Genomic DNA, 15,457 nt, shown 5'->3' on the forward strand with positions numbered 1-15,457 from the left:
GACATGCCATAGTCGTTGGTTCAATATTTTAGGGAAAAAAGTTTGAAGAATCAAAGTGATCAGGAACGGCTCATAAGATTGCAGGAGGTTAGACTGACATTGGAGCTTGCTCCAGATCACCTCTATAGGTCAATAATTATAGCTTCAACTTCATAGTGTGTTATCAGAATCAAAGTATGTTTGGACATGATATGAATAACAGCGACCAAGACGCTAAAGTGGTGGGAACATCATGATGGCATAAATGAAAGCGATCAGTGAGGGAAAATGTTGGTTAATCATAAGCGGTATTGTCATTGTGATAGTCAGCAATAATCATTGTCCTAATAGTTTTGATACTTGGACACTTTACTTGCAACAAAAAATAGAATATTAGATTGAATTCTGTATTGGAATATAAAGCGTTTTCCAGTATTTTTTGCTGATGGCAGCTTGATGAAGTGGAAATGTGGAAATGCTTATTCTCCATCCTGAACTCAGTCAGTGTTGGCTGAAGAAACTACTGTTGGCTCTGTTTGTGCTGATATTGACATTTTCTCTCTAAAGAAGATAATCAGGATCTGGTTTCTCAGCAAAATCTTTTGTTTTCTTTCCCAATCTGCCACTATCTATTCAGGAAAAGAGAGGAAATCCTTTTATTCTCCTTTGCTTGCACTTCTAGTGTTTCCTGCTGCTCTACTAAAGAGTTTCACTTGGGCGAAAGCCCTGCAGTTATTCTGTTTCATCCTTTGCTTTTTGCAGGAGAACAGACAGTTTGGATCCAAGATGACAGACTCCAAGTACTTCACTACTACCAAGAAAGGTCTGATAACTTTCTTTATGTTCATAAATAGCTTCCTGTATTAAATTGCTGTATTTATATTGAGAAATGGCTCCTTTAGACAAATTATTATAGCCAAAAAACATTAACTTTGCTGCTTTTGAAAAGAAAGAACGCATATATTTTTATCAGCGTGCAAATATATCATGATAGATTGTGTTCTGCCTCTACATAAGTAAAGAAAATAAAATTATTTATGTGTTGGGATTAATAAAATATCCTGGTAAAGTTGCATATTGCAAACTAATGTCTGAATCTTTAGATTTACTAGAAATGTAACGGCGTGGATCTTTCTTTTTTTTAAGTTCTCGTCTAGTAATTCTGGTAGCATCTAGAAGGAGTTTACATTAAGCAGAAAACTCTAATTACCTAGCATTAAATTTAAGGCCATAATTGCCCTTTATTGACATGTTTATAAATTAACTTGCTTTGTGTAAAGAAACACATGATTGTAATCAGACTTTATCCTAACAAAATATTCCCAGGATGACTTCAAACCTCTCGCAGACTTAGTTTCTACTGACAAAATACAAAGTTTAATGAGAGTAATAGATGACATGCACATTCTCACAATAAATGACTTCCCACTCTTATTGTTGTGTGTGGTGCAAATAATATATGTCTACCTGTCCTGCTGTGTAAAAGCCAGGAATTATGAAGCTCTTAAATTTCCTATGTTATGAAAGATTGTTGCTCAGGCGCCAAGTGGCTCAGGAGTTTGTCCCACCGCTCCATCCGTCTCAGTCAAAACACTTTACCCGCCTTACCTGCTGGTGGTGGTCAGAGGGCCTGGTGGCGCTGGCTGAATGGCAGCCATGTTTAACCAGTAACTCATCACTTGGTTACAGAGAGCAAGAATAAAAAGTAGTGTTCAACTATTGGAAATATTACATTTGAATTAGGCCAGTTCAGAAGAGCCTAGGAACCTCTGAGGGATAAGTAACCAGAAAAAAAAAACTAACTCAGAATAATATTTTAAATATGTTGTATTAATTTAAACAGTTATATTCAAGAGATACAGAAAATAAAACGAGAAGTTTGTTTACCAAAGTAATAGTCTCTGGCCATCAGAATAGATTCTGTTTAACTCTCCGTCCATTAATGGACCAGTTTCACATCTTGGTCCAGACGTGAAACTGGATCAAGCCTTTGCCTTTCAAGCTCTCTGGTTCTCCAGATCTTGGCCATACCAAAAAAATGAGTCCTGACCTGACCAGTTCAGCACACTCAGGATAGACAGAAAAACTGTCGCCAGCCCTCTGCTCAGCCGTTACACCCACCCACTCTCAACACTTTTATACTGCTTTAACATGATTTAACCCATTGATTTAAGCTTTTACCTTTTAGATTTTAAATACACATTTTAATCGCACACTATTGTGAAATGTATTTATTATTTTCACACTTCCATCAGTTTTTATGACAGATTTTCTAATGTTCTATCAGACTGCCCCCGTGGTAGCTGTGGTTAAAATGTAGCTTATCACCATCAGCATGTGAACGACTGTCAGACTGCCCCCATGGTAGCTGTGGTTAAAATGTAGCTTATCACCATCAGCATGTGAACGACTGTAACGTAAAGCACATCAGAGTTCTCAGACCTGATAACGTTCTACACGAGTACAGGACACTTACCGTTTTCATAGTTTTCAACGCTCTGCAAGCACTTTGAGCATGTTGTTCAGCAGCACAGCACTTATTTGTATATTTATAAGATTATTCAATGACAAATGAACCACATCAAATACAGAGACTCACAATAAATCCTACTTTCAGAATTGTTTTGTGTTGATTTAAATTTATGATAAACTAATAAGGATGTCAGTAAAAAGGGAACATCACTCCTTGTAATTTCCCCTTTTAAATCCTTTAAAAGAACCATCACAACATTAACAGAAAATATTTAAAATAAACACACGATCCTCTTGGGTTTTATTTAAAACAATAATTGACCTAGCGATCATGCTGCTCTGCAAAGAACTGATATTAACTGGTTAATTAGTTAAACTACAGCAGATAGCTGGTGGCCAGCATGCAGTCAGATAATTTGTAGTCATTGCTTCTTCCCTGCTGTACTTTTAAAACAGCATTTCTGGGTAAAGTGTTCTTTCAATTTCCATATTGTGAGACTGTGCCTTTCACAATTAAAAATATTTCTCCCACCAAAAAAAACAAAGTCTTTTTTAAGCAAAAGAAAAGTAAAGTAGTCTCTTTTTTCAGCCAGTCGACGTACAGCAAATGGCACCAGATCTGCTAATTATGGGCCTAGAGAAGTCCAGCTACTCCTGACACTTTTTGCAGCATCTCATTTAAAAGTGTGACTTTTAAACGTCACCACTTCAATAAGAGTGATAAGGAGCTCTCCTTCAGTTTCCACACCATGACTGTCGGTGCTTTATATGATCAAAAATATTTAGAAACTGCTGACTTTGTCCGTCCTGTGAATGAGGGAAATGTGTAGAAGTGTACTTTCAGCCAGCTGACTGCAGCAAGCAAGGCAGTTTTTTGACAACTGTTTCTAACATTTTCCGCAACATGATACTGCTAACTGACTGGTTCTGCTCACATTTAATGCATCATAGCACGCTAAAATGGAAACATTTTGGCCTTTGTTCTTTGTTTGTTTAGGGGAGATTTTTGAGCTCAAGGCGGAGCTGAACAGTGACAAAAAAGAGAAGAAGAAGGAGGCTGTCAAAAAGGTCATTGCATCAATGACAGTGGGGAAGGATGTCAGGTGAGCAGCTAGAAATGACGTCAGAAACGAACAAAGTGTGTGATGGCACTGGTCTTCTAACAGGTGATTTCTCCTGCAGTGCTCTGTTTCCAGATGTGGTGAACTGCATGCAGACCGACAACCTGGAGCTGAAAAAGCTGGTCTACCTCTATCTTATGAACTATGCCAAAAGTCAACCAGACATGGCTATCATGGCTGTTAACACCTTTGTGAAGGTGAAGCTCAGCCTGTCATTACTGTTTGTGATGGTGTTTGTATGCCGTCAGTTCAAGCAGTTAAATAATTTCAACTTGCAGTTTGTGTGTGTGTGTGTTTTGATTTTTTTAAAGTACTATTTGCATGGAATCAGGAAATCAAAAGGGAGAGGTATAATTTTACAAGTTTGTCTCTTAGTAACAGGATTGTACTGGTTTTTACAGTAGCAAATTACTTTAATGCAGCACATAATTGCTGTGTGGGTAGTGTTGTCTGTAATTTAAACCTGTTTATACGCATTTCATGAGAAAAACTCATCACTGCTCCTTGAAGTTCTTTGTCCCCTTGGGTATTTTTTTTCACTCGTCTGATGGCAGCTTAAGCTCCAAAGATCAGTTTCTGTGTTGCCACCTAGAGCTTTTCATTAAGCATTTTACTTTTTCATCCTGTCTTCTAATTTAAGAAGACTGCACCCCATAGTTTGTTTGACTATTCTAATTTAAACAAAAATTAAAAAGGAATTTGATTATGTCTGATTAAAAGGCTAAAGGAATGCATGTTTTCTGGAAACCTCTCATTTATCAATCACCCACCCACCAGGACTGTGAAGACCCCAACCCTCTCATCCGAGCCCTCGCCGTTCGAACCATGGGCTGTATTCGTGTGGACAAGATCACCGAGTACCTCTGTGAGCCTCTGAGAAAATGTCTGAAGGACGAAGACCCCTATGTGAGGAAGACGGCTGCAGTGTGTGTTGCAAAGCTGCACGATATCAACGCCCAGTTAGTGGAGGACCAGGGCTTCTTGGACACTCTCAAGGATCTGATTTCGGACTCCAATCCCATGGTGTGGCTCTTTCTGATGGCGTGACTGAATTCGTGCAAGTCTTGCAGATGATGCAACCCTTGACCCCTTGTCTTTCTCTTTAGGTCGTCGCAAATGCCGTGGCGGCTCTGTCTGAAATTGCAGAGTCACATCCCAACAGCAATCTTCTGGACCTGAACCCTCAGACCATCAACAAGTTGCTGACAGCTCTTAATGAATGCACAGAGTGGGGCCAGATATTTATTCTTGACTGTCTAGCCAATTACACACCTCGGGATGATCGAGAGTCCCAAAGGTAAGATTATTATTTTGGTAGTGACTCCCACCTACATATTTCCTCTTTCTGCACGTCTCTAAATGTCTCTGAACAACTTCGTTTTCATTTCTTTGTTTCCCTCCTATTATCGTTATCATCTGCCAGCATCTGTGAGCGAGTCACCCCGAGGCTTTCTCATGCCAACTCGGCGGTGGTGTTGTCAGCAGTTAAAGTTTTAATGAAGTTCATGGAAATGCTCCCTAAAGACCTGGACTATTATGGCACTCTGCTGAAGAAGCTCGCCCCCCCTCTGGTCACGCTGCTCTCTGCTGAGCCTGAGCTGCAGTATGTTGCACTCAGAAACATCAACCTCATTGTGCAGAGAAGGTACGTCGACAGAAAAGCAGTTTTTTGCACTCAATTTTGAATAGACAAAGCTTAATAATGTTTTTTTTGTTTTTTTGGTGGTGGTGGTGGTAAAATTTTGTACTTTTAGACCGGAAATCCTGAAACATGAAATGAAGGTTTTCTTTGTCAAGTACAATGACCCAATCTATGTCAAACTGGAGAAGCTGGACATAATGATTCGCCTTGCATCTCAGGCCAACATTGCCCAGGTAACCGTCAACCTATCCAAGATATATATATTCATCTTGATGAATGAAAATATCAACAAAAGTTGATTTTTGTCAGTAATTCAGTTTGAAAAGTGAAACTTGTACGTATGAAGAATGGTTACACAGTTTGATTTATTTCAAATGAATTTGGGGCTTTCCTTAACTTTAAGTCAAAATCATAGAATGAACAGAAATAATCTGAGTTGTAGCTTTTCAACTGGAATTGCTGGAATAAATGAGCTTTATGATAATATTTAGGTTCATTGAGGTCTTAATCTAAGGATGCAAATGAAAAGTAAAGATCCTGTTTGTGTGGTGCCTGTTTTTTACTCTAGGTGCTGGCTGAGCTAAAGGAGTACGCAACTGAGGTGGATGTGGACTTTGTGCGTAAAGCGGTCAGGGCCATTGGCCGCTGTGCCATCAAAGTGGAGGTTAGTGGAAATCACAGAGCACCGTCGCCAGGTTTTGTTTGTCAAATACTCTTCAGCAATCCTTCATATTGTTGCACTTACAACAAAATTCACATTCAAATAAAATTCAAATGACCACTTGTAAGGCACAGCTTTATGCACAAGGTGGCCCTGTTACTGAAAACACTATGATTTTAGTTCATTGTGCTTTTTATTTCAGACGTGTAAAAATATTCTCATCTGCATAATGTTTTCCTCAGTCCAGGAAAACACAAATACTCAAATCATTGTTTTATAAATGAGCTCTGTTTATATTTTCTAAATGTTTGAAAACTGTTATTTTTAACGTCTCTTGGGCTTTTTTTTTTTTTCCTTTTCCCACTATTAGCAATCAGCAGAGCGCTGCGTCAGCACACTGCTGGATCTCATACAGACCAAGGTCAATTATGTGGTGCAGGAGGCCATAGTTGTCATCAAGGACATCTTCCGCAAATACCCCAACAAGTATGTTTTGTCCAACACACCAGTCTTAACATTTACCTTTTTCTCCAGAAATTTCTAGAAAATATGTAATTTCACTATTTTATGTAGTTTTATTTAGCAAATGATTCCCACAAAGCTGCTGATTTGTGTAAAAATGTGGAGGATATTTACCGGTAAACATGACAACAGTGCTTGTAGCTATTTCAATAAAGTTACTCTTTACAGAGTGCTATTGATGGTTTAAACTATTGAATGTTATATTTTCTGCATTGCTGCAATTAATAAAGACTTCATAATGTTACTTTGCACAGACAGTCATTACTTTGCTTTGTCTGGTTTGTATACAAGCGGATAAAATGCCTATTCCATTAATCACTGAGCTGAAAATACAAAAATCTTAATATGACGTTTTCATGGTTAAAAGTGCTTAAATTGTGATTGCAATTTTTGTAAATGGATTTCTAATTTTGGGATTTTTATTGAAAAAAAAAACATTTTTTTGAAGATAGCTGACAGTTTTGTCATCTTATCGAACAACTAACTGAAGTTGACAATAATTATGCTAACTTTTATCATTAGATATTTGGCAAAAATAATATTGATTTCGTATCAGTTTCTTTCAAACTTATTTCTATTCTATCCAGAGCTAAGAAGATGCCATGGTGTGTGTGTGAAAGGGGGCAACTGCTAGAAAAGTTAGCATGTTTAACTGTAATCAGTATCTCTGCCTATTGCTAAAGTTTCTCTGCTATCCTAAATCTGAGATTTCCACAAAAAGCTGTCAACGTGTCAAAATTCAGATACAAGAAAACAACTTTTCTGGACTGTATTTAGCTTTTATTTTAGGTGTTAAAGCCTTTTTAACACGTCACTGATATTGAACATTTCTTGCCCTCATTAACAGCTTCCAAACTGAAGAGTGTTGTGCTTCACACATCAGGCTTTAGCAATTAGGGGAAATGACAGATTGGAGCTAGTGGTTTTTGTCAGGTTCAAGCTAAAAATCACTCCAATTCAGAATCTGTTTGTTTGTTTTTCTCTCTTTTTTTCCATTCTTAAAAATAAAATACAACATTTAACATTAATGGTTATTTTCATGTGATTAAAGGGAAACATTTTTGGATATACATCTTGTTTTATAAATGTTTGCCTGATAAGCGTTGGAAAGAGATTTTAAGGAAGGATTTAGGGGCCTCCTTAGATTCTCTTTGACAACTTGCTGTGATTCCACATGGTTAAAGGTCAGGCTAATTTGGCGGCAGGGTGACTTCTGCTGTGGACGGGATTCATGTGGTAGACAGGAAGCTCGCCCACTCAGCAGTACATCATCGCCCTGGAGTCGTGAGCCTTGAAGGGAGCAGCTTTGCAAAGCCTACCAGCTCGGCATGGTTCACGCTTTGAGCCAAATGAGTCACCAGCTAGTCAAAGTTTGCTCTTTCCCATTAATTAAACATTTGTGCCTCAGCATAGCTTGTAGAAAAACCATTATGCAAATGGGAGTATTAATTGCTGCAAATGTTATGCAGATCAGAAGAACCTGAAGCACTTCAGAGGGAATTATGGTTGCACATTTTGAATAAAAGGACTGAATCCGTTGCCTAAATGTGTGCAAAAATATATTTTCATTTGTCAGGCTTCTGGGAAAAAAAATGCCATGCTAAAGTGCTGTTTGATGTGAAATGGGTAATGAGGTGGGACCTTATGTCACTACTTTTGCGTACCCTAACAACAACTCAACCTTTTAGTTTCCTACCTTTTAGTTTTGGCAAAACGTTACCAGGTTGAGTTTAAATTGAATTGGAGACATTTGCAATTTGTTTAGCGCTTTTTTTTTTTTTTCTTTTTTCATCATTGCTGATTTATTATGTTTTATTGACAGTAATGTTATTTGGTGTAACTCCTTGCAGGTATGAGAGCGTGATTGCCACTCTGTGTGAGAACCTTGATTCCTTGGATGAGCCGGAGGCGCGTGCTGCCATGATCTGGATTGTGGGAGAGTACGCTGAGCGCATCGACAACGCTGATGAGCTGCTCGAAAGCTTTTTGGAGGGCTTCCATGATGAAAGCACTCAGGTGTGTTTAGTAAGCTGCCGGGTTTGTTGTTATTTGAAAAATGAAAAACATCTGATTGTGCTTCAATGATTTCTAATCAGTGCTGGCAGAGAAGAGTGTTTATTTTCTGCATAAAAATTATTAATGTCGCTTTTTTTGCTGCTGTAAATATGGCAACACGTAGGAGGCATTGGTATAGATGAGCTTAAGAGATCAGGTTTTAATTTGGCAGTCGATCTTCACCAGGCAGCATTTAAATCAAAGGCGGACCCTCACTCTGGACACATTTAGTCAAAAAGCCTCTCTTTTCACGCTCTCGTGTGGTTCAGTGTGGAATACGACGGTTGTGTGGTTTTTCAATTCTGAAATTATGAAAGATGCAGCTCATAGTGGGAGGTGTAGAGCTGTAGAAGGTTGTTCCATATGAATAAGTGAAGGATTGTCATGTTATTGCCTATAAAAGATTTTTGCTGGCTGGAGGGATTTTTTTATTTTATTTTTTTACCATGTTTCATAACATGAAGAAAAGATTCCCTTATTATATTAAATAGATTTAAAACCACAAAAACAAACTTAAAGACTGAAGCTTTGTATATTTGGTCTGTATATTGAGGTTTAGAAAACAGTTGTTTCTTTAAATCCACTGCGTTACAGATTTGGAGAATCCATTTTAAATCGTTTAAATGCGCAGCTGTAACTTGTGTTCACTGTGACCCTTTTAGGTGCAGCTACAACTACTGACTGCAATAGTCAAGCTGTTCCTGAAGAAACCCACAGAGACCCAGGAGCTGGTGCAGCAGGTCCTCAGCCTGGCCACACAGGTGAGAATAAAACCATAATAAATTATTATCTTCAACATTTTTCCATTTTGTACTTGAGTTGTTTCTACACATGGGCGTCCCGTTTAACTTTGCATAATCATGTTTGGGATAGAATTTGAAAAGGAGTGAAAGTTACCTTTTTTGCTGCTAAAGTGATTTAAAGTGTTTCATAAATGTGACTCTAGCACTTCCAACGTCTCACTAGCAGGACTTTAAACTCTAGGAATGATGATGGAAAATATTGATGAAACTAAACTTTTTTAAAACCTTGGTATACCTTGATGCTCATAACTGGCTTATGCCTTTGCCCAGGTGCCTTTCAATCCTCTGTCTTCCTCTTTTTAATTTGGATAAAAGGATCGGTGATGCAAGAGAAGCAAACATGCTTTTGAACTCCCACTTTTTGACTCAGACTGATTCTGATCCTGATAAATTTATAAAGCCTTTAGCCTTCATCAGACTTTCTAAATTGTAAATTAAATGTGGATATTGGAAATAGTTGCCACTCTCCTTCACCTCTGAGTTGGTCCAGCAACATTTTCAAGCTAATCTAACTGTAAACTCTATAACTAGTAAGGTTATTATTTTAGTATATATCTGACACAGCATAGAAACAATCGTTTACAGTTGAGATGTTTTAACTGTTAATGTTGAGAGATTTTAGATCCAAGACCTGATCTCCCATTATTATGATTTCCAAGTGTTTTTAGATACTCTTCTGTTCCATTAAAGTTGATCTGGTCTTGTATGTCAATGTAGCTGTATCTTAATAATTAGGAACCACATATATCTTTCTATCTTGAACCTACTATGAACAGAGACCGATTGCATCTACAGGCTGTATAAGTAGGAATTTATGTTGTCGATTGATTTCATAAGATAATTCACTTTTATATAGTGCATGTTTTAACATAGTAATGTATGTAATCCAACATGACAAAATTCAAGAAGAAGCTCACTGTATTACTTTTTTCTGTGTGGTGATGGTATTTTTAAATGTTTTCATAAAAAAAAAAAAACAGCATTGCTTCATGAACACAAATTGTTTTTCTGTGAGACTTCTGCAGGTTAGCGCATAATCTACAGGATTTATCTTTATTAATCTCTTTTAGGAGAGGGATCCGTTACCTTTTTTTTTTTTTTGCTGTTGGCCACTACATTGAGGCAAACTCAGTTTTAATACTGTTAATTCTCAGACCTTAGTCCCATATCAGGAACAGAGAGTCTAAACTATTTATTCTACATACTACATGGATATTTAGTGTCATTCCTCCACGTCTGTCTGTAGGACTCTGATAACCCAGACCTCAGGGACAGAGGCTACATCTATTGGCGTCTGCTCTCCACGGACCCTGTGGCTGCCAAGGAAGTGGTTCTGGCTGAGAAGCCTCTGATCTCCGAGGAGACGGATCTGATTGAGCCGACCTTGCTGGAGGAGCTAATCTGCCACATTGGGACTCTGGCTTCTGTCTACCACAAGCCTCCCAGTGCCTTTGTGGAGGGCAGCCGTGGGGTTCAGCACAAGAGACTCCCAGGCAGTGCTGGATCGTGAGTTACACATTGAACCCTTTATGTTTTAACAGGCTTTTCTAAATGGATGTAGTTTTTTTTTTTTTTTTTACACCTTGGGTTAAAGAGGAAATACTTTTTTTTGTGCTGAAGATGCTTTGCATGTGATAAATTTACAAACATTCACTGTGAGCATGAATGTCACCATTTTGAGGCTTTTATTGATGCATTAAATTAATATCTTGATTATGAAACTCACTTTACTGTGGAGATCGGCACTGGTTTCACATCAGGTTTCAGTCCTTTTCAGTTCCTGGATTGTTTCTGAACATCTTGACCAATTTCCTCTCCCGTTTTAGTCGGACTCGATTCACAATGAGCCTACATGACCATCTACCCTCCTTTTGAAACGGCAATCTTGAAATCCATCCCCAAGGACACTTGGGAATGGATTTGCGAACTGTTCTTAAGACTGGTTTCCGAACATGCACCAATCAGTTTAAATGAGGTCTACTATTTCTGGTTTTAATAAAAAAAAAAAAGAGCTCATTTAATCAGACTTTTGATGGTAGCTTATTTAAAAGTATTTGTTTATAATTCCACACTGAAAACGTAAAAGTTCAGATGTGTCCTCAAAGCCTCAAATAAAGTGGCATTCATCTCTGTGGTGAGTGCCTGTGCACCGTTTATTAGTAATGACACATTTTAATTAAGAAACCGCTGAGCTTGTTTAGTTCATCCTGTCATTTTGAACTTGTTTTGCCTCTTTCTAGTGGAGAGAGCGTTGAGAGCCCAGACACGGGCTCTGCAGCTGGAGTTTCTGACGCACCGCCTGCGGTCATACCGTCCCAGGGTGACCTCCTGGGCGACCTCCTCAATCTTGATCTGACACCCCCTGCCACCACTGGACCCCCACCCCCAGCCACTTCTGGCATGCAGCTGGGCGCCATGGATCTCCTTGGAGGGGGACTGGACAGCCTGGTACGTTTCAGAAGACCTGCTTGAGTCCGTCTGTCAGTTTTAGTTCATTTATAAGCTTAATGTCACTGGGTCTAAATTGTGGAACGTTTTCTTTTCTATTTTTTACATTTTGTTCTTTCTTTTCTTTTATTTTTTTTCTTATCTGTTCTTCTGTTCTTTGTTCAATGCTGCACCTGCAGATGGGGGATGAGTCTGAGCCGGTAACTACAGAGAAAGGGCACGATATTTATCAGTCATATAAAACCATTTTTTAAAACAATAAGTCTTAAAGAGCCCATTTCGTGCTTAGGGGGATCATTTCTTTTGGGACCTCAGTTAGATGTTGCGCTCTTTGTCCCTTTGTCTTTTAAAAGCTTCACTCTAAAGCCAGTCTGCTCATCAGCCAACCCAATAAAACCAGTGCTAAGGAATGCTGTTGATGTAGTAATGTTCTGAGCAGAGTTGTAATACTCGACAAGCTGTGTTCACTCAAGAAATGCTTACAAATGTTAAACTGTTTATATTTCTCTCTGCCTCGGAGAAAACAGTTTTCTTTAAATGTTTCTGCTTGTACTCTCCTGCAAATCTAAATAAGTGGAAGAAAGACATCAACACACCATTTTTAACAACACAGCTGTTGTTAAAAACAGAGGCTTAAAGTTTTAATAAAGATTAGTAATAATTATCATTATACACTCTTGTCCCATCACTGAAATCTGTCCCAACTAAACTGGTGGAAACTGTGTAATGTAATTTAGTGGACTATTCAAACAGATTTTTATACCAGTCAAATAAAGTAGAGAAGCACTTTACTTTGAATTCTTCAGAGTTTATGGATGAACTCCAGCCAGGTTAAAGTTTTACGTTATGCTACATTTATTGAAACGGCTCAGAAGTGGAAAGTCAGTGCAGCTGTTTAATTAATGGAATTTTTACCTTGCAGGAAAAGTAAAAAAAAAAAAGCATAATATGGGCTCTTTAACCCCTGCTTACCTAGTTTCCACGCACCTGCCTTGATGTTTTCATTCATTCATCATCTCATATTGTTTTGACTTGTGCAGTTAGCTTGATGCTAAGTCCTGGAGGCCATCTCTCATCTCATTTTTTGGCTCTGCAATGTGTTTCGTCTTTCAATCAGCCGCCCATTCCCCTGCGGACGGACACTCCTCAGTCACCTCAGATCCCGCATCAGTCCCCGTCGCCCCCAGATTACAGCCCCACTGAGGTCGGTCCAGTGGACCATGCTGGGCCAGTAAAGGCCAGCAGCCTATATAGACCCTTACTGTTCCACTATTTCCTCTCCGTAGCATCCCCTGCAGTAATGGCTTCCTGTTTGCACTTGTTATTGCACTGTTGGTTGTCCCATTCACTGAAGGTGGGACTTTACTGAATCACAAATCATGAAGGTTTTGTTCAGTCTGTCTTCAGCCTTCACTTTGAGATGCATTTCAGTAAAACCTGTCGAATTTCACTTATTTGTCCCCAAGTAGGGGTAAAGCATACACGTCCTTTGTCTCTATGTACTTCACCTTTATTTATTTATTTTTTTACTTGCAAATGTATTTGTACCCTTGAACATTTTAATATTTTGTCACATAAAAATCACAGACTTAAATGCATCTTACTGAGAAATAATAAGTAAACACAAAGTAGTTCCTAATTGTGAAATGGAAGGAAATCTGTTCCTGGTCTTAATTTTATGTTTAAGTAATATCTGAAGATTCTGAATTTGTTTCTTCTTGCTGCTTTTTAATAAATTCCTGCTTAATGAAGTGCATGACTAATAGTTGCTCTGTAGAAAAATTTGCTCACCTCTCTGTTGCTCCTGCAGAGATGCCACAGATAATATTTACTAGTCAGGTGGCTTCTCGTTGCAATTGATTTCACTGGCTTTTATTTCGAGGTTTCAGAGCAAAAGTTGCTGAATATATGTATATGCATGCCACTTTTTTAATAATTTATATTGGTAAAACAGATTGGAATCCATGTTTTTGTTCCACTTCACAATTATGATTACTTTGTGAATAGCTACGACTACTTCACTTAAAATCCCAACAAACCAGAATATTTTTGCAGGGTTCAGTAATAGTTTAAACCCTATAGCTACCATTAATCACACAGACATTTTCTAGCTCCTTTCGCTCCTCCCTCACCCTCTTCAATCCTTTTAGGGTGTTATCTAGTGTTTTTTGTTCATTGTATAGTTTTTAACATTCCTTATGTGCCTACTCCTCATGCTCAGCTCGGAGGAGACCTTGGAGGAAGTTCGGCCGTAAGTCCTTTTTATTAAAGGTCTTTTGAGGTTTAATGGTCTCCTACGGGGTAAAACTGACGGTACCATATGTTTTATGACCCTTAGATGGGGGCTGGTTTCGGTGCTCCTCCAGCTGCGCCAGCAGCCTCATTCAGCGCTCCTGTTAGCGGCGGACTGGACGACCTGTTTGATCTTGGAGGTGGCGTCGGTATGCCCATGGGCACCTACAGCCCACCAAAAACAGTAAGTTCGTACTCTAGGATTGAAATTCACTGCTTGCATAATCATGGAGCCCTAACAATTCATCACTTTGTCCACAGGTTTGGCTCCCAGCCATGAAGGGGAAAGGGCTTGAAATATCTGGCACTTTTGCCCGCCGTGCCGCTGTCATCCAGATGGAGATGACTCTCACTAATAAAGCAATGAGTGTCATGACTGACTTTGCCATCCAGTTTAACAGGAACAGGTGGGATCGAGTTTTATCTTTTATTTGTTTACAGTTCTGTCACCAGTTGAATTTTGTGAAATTTCTTTCTCTTTGTTTGTCTTTAGCTTTGGTCTCGCTCCAGCTGGTCCTCTCCAGGTTCTGACCCCCCTCAGCCCCAACCAGAGCATCGAAGTGACCCTTCCACTCAATACGGTTGGACCTGTTATGAAGATGGATCCGCTCAACAACCTGCAGGTAAAACCTACACTATGAGCAACATTTCTAAATGTTACCTGGCTGGGTTGGTTTTCATTCAGGCTCAGTGCTTTTCTTTCCATCACTAGCTGTGTTTCCATTACAAATGCGCACAAATCTTTGTCAATATTCTGCTAATGTCGAAAAAAAAAAACACAATTTTGCAATTGCAGTGTTTCCATCAAGTAAGAAATGAAATTAAAATCACATGTGAATATGCTTGTTCATGCAACAAGTTATTAAAAACAATAGCAGTGACAGTTGTGAACAGTTACTTGACATATATATTCATAACTCAGCCCTGATGCTGGCGCTCATCATCTATCAGCCATCAGAGGAAACATCGGCATCTTAGTCAGGTGTTGGAGCGACAAGCCCTTACACTTGGCAGCGGCTACGTATGCAGTGTTTTTGAGAAATTGTAGTGTGTGATTTCACAGAAGAGCTATGGATTCAACACATTTGAATGACAAATTAAATTATCTATGAACTATGTGATGCTGTGAGAGCTCTGGTGGAGCCAGTTGCATGTAGTCTGAAAAAATAAAAAACAAACCATCATTCTCCTACGACTTCCTGTCGTCGTCTTTGTGGTTTTCACCAGTAGTAACATCTGGCTGTTGATCACATGACTCACCAGCCAGTGTTATGCAAAAAAAGTTTTTCCATTGCAGTTTTGCAAAATACATTTATTTTAATATTGCTGAAAAACTTCCTCATCCTGGCGCAGAAATGTTTTTATCAGAATCACTGTGTCTTCATTATCAAATTTACTTTTGGAATTTCAAGCAATTTTCTGATTAATGGAAATGCAGCTAGTTCAGGCTCTTGATTGATCA

General features: G+C 38.7%; 1 protein-coding gene across 4 annotated transcripts in view; it reads left to right on the forward strand.

The window, feature by feature from the left end:
• The first annotated feature begins 511 nt into the window (after window positions 1-511).
• LOC103151838 (AP-1 complex subunit beta-1) overlaps window positions 512-15,457 on the forward strand; it is a 28,802-nt gene continuing 13,856 nt past the window's right edge. The window contains exons 1-19 of one of the 4 annotated variants that reach the window (XM_007572073.2): window positions 512-802; window positions 3,449-3,554; window positions 3,634-3,769; window positions 4,350-4,595; window positions 4,679-4,869; window positions 4,996-5,217; window positions 5,327-5,447; window positions 5,783-5,878; window positions 6,246-6,361; window positions 8,248-8,413; window positions 9,115-9,213; window positions 10,502-10,761; window positions 11,496-11,703; window positions 11,883-11,903; window positions 12,821-12,907; window positions 13,925-13,954; window positions 14,042-14,179; window positions 14,257-14,402; window positions 14,489-14,618. In XM_007572073.2, the coding sequence (XP_007572135.1) occupies window positions 766-802; window positions 3,449-3,554; window positions 3,634-3,769; window positions 4,350-4,595; window positions 4,679-4,869; window positions 4,996-5,217; window positions 5,327-5,447; window positions 5,783-5,878; window positions 6,246-6,361; window positions 8,248-8,413; window positions 9,115-9,213; window positions 10,502-10,761; window positions 11,496-11,703; window positions 11,883-11,903; window positions 12,821-12,907; window positions 13,925-13,954; window positions 14,042-14,179; window positions 14,257-14,402; window positions 14,489-14,618 (2,556 nt within the window). In that variant the 5' untranslated portion in view covers window positions 512-765. The remainder of the gene's footprint in view (window positions 803-3,448; window positions 3,555-3,633; window positions 3,770-4,349; window positions 4,596-4,678; window positions 4,870-4,995; window positions 5,218-5,326; window positions 5,448-5,782; window positions 5,879-6,245; window positions 6,362-8,247; window positions 8,414-9,114; window positions 9,214-10,501; window positions 10,762-11,495; window positions 11,704-11,882; window positions 11,904-12,820; window positions 12,908-13,924; window positions 13,955-14,041; window positions 14,180-14,256; window positions 14,403-14,488; window positions 14,619-15,457) is intronic. The other 3 variants (XM_007572075.2, XM_007572074.2, XM_007572076.2) reach the window with 3 other exon arrangements.

Source organism: Poecilia formosa, unplaced genomic scaffold (assembly GCF_000485575.1).
Source record: "Poecilia formosa unplaced genomic scaffold, Poecilia_formosa-5.1.2 Scaffold295, whole genome shotgun sequence".
Classification (NCBI taxonomy): Eukaryota; Metazoa; Chordata; class Actinopteri; order Cyprinodontiformes; family Poeciliidae; genus Poecilia; species Poecilia formosa.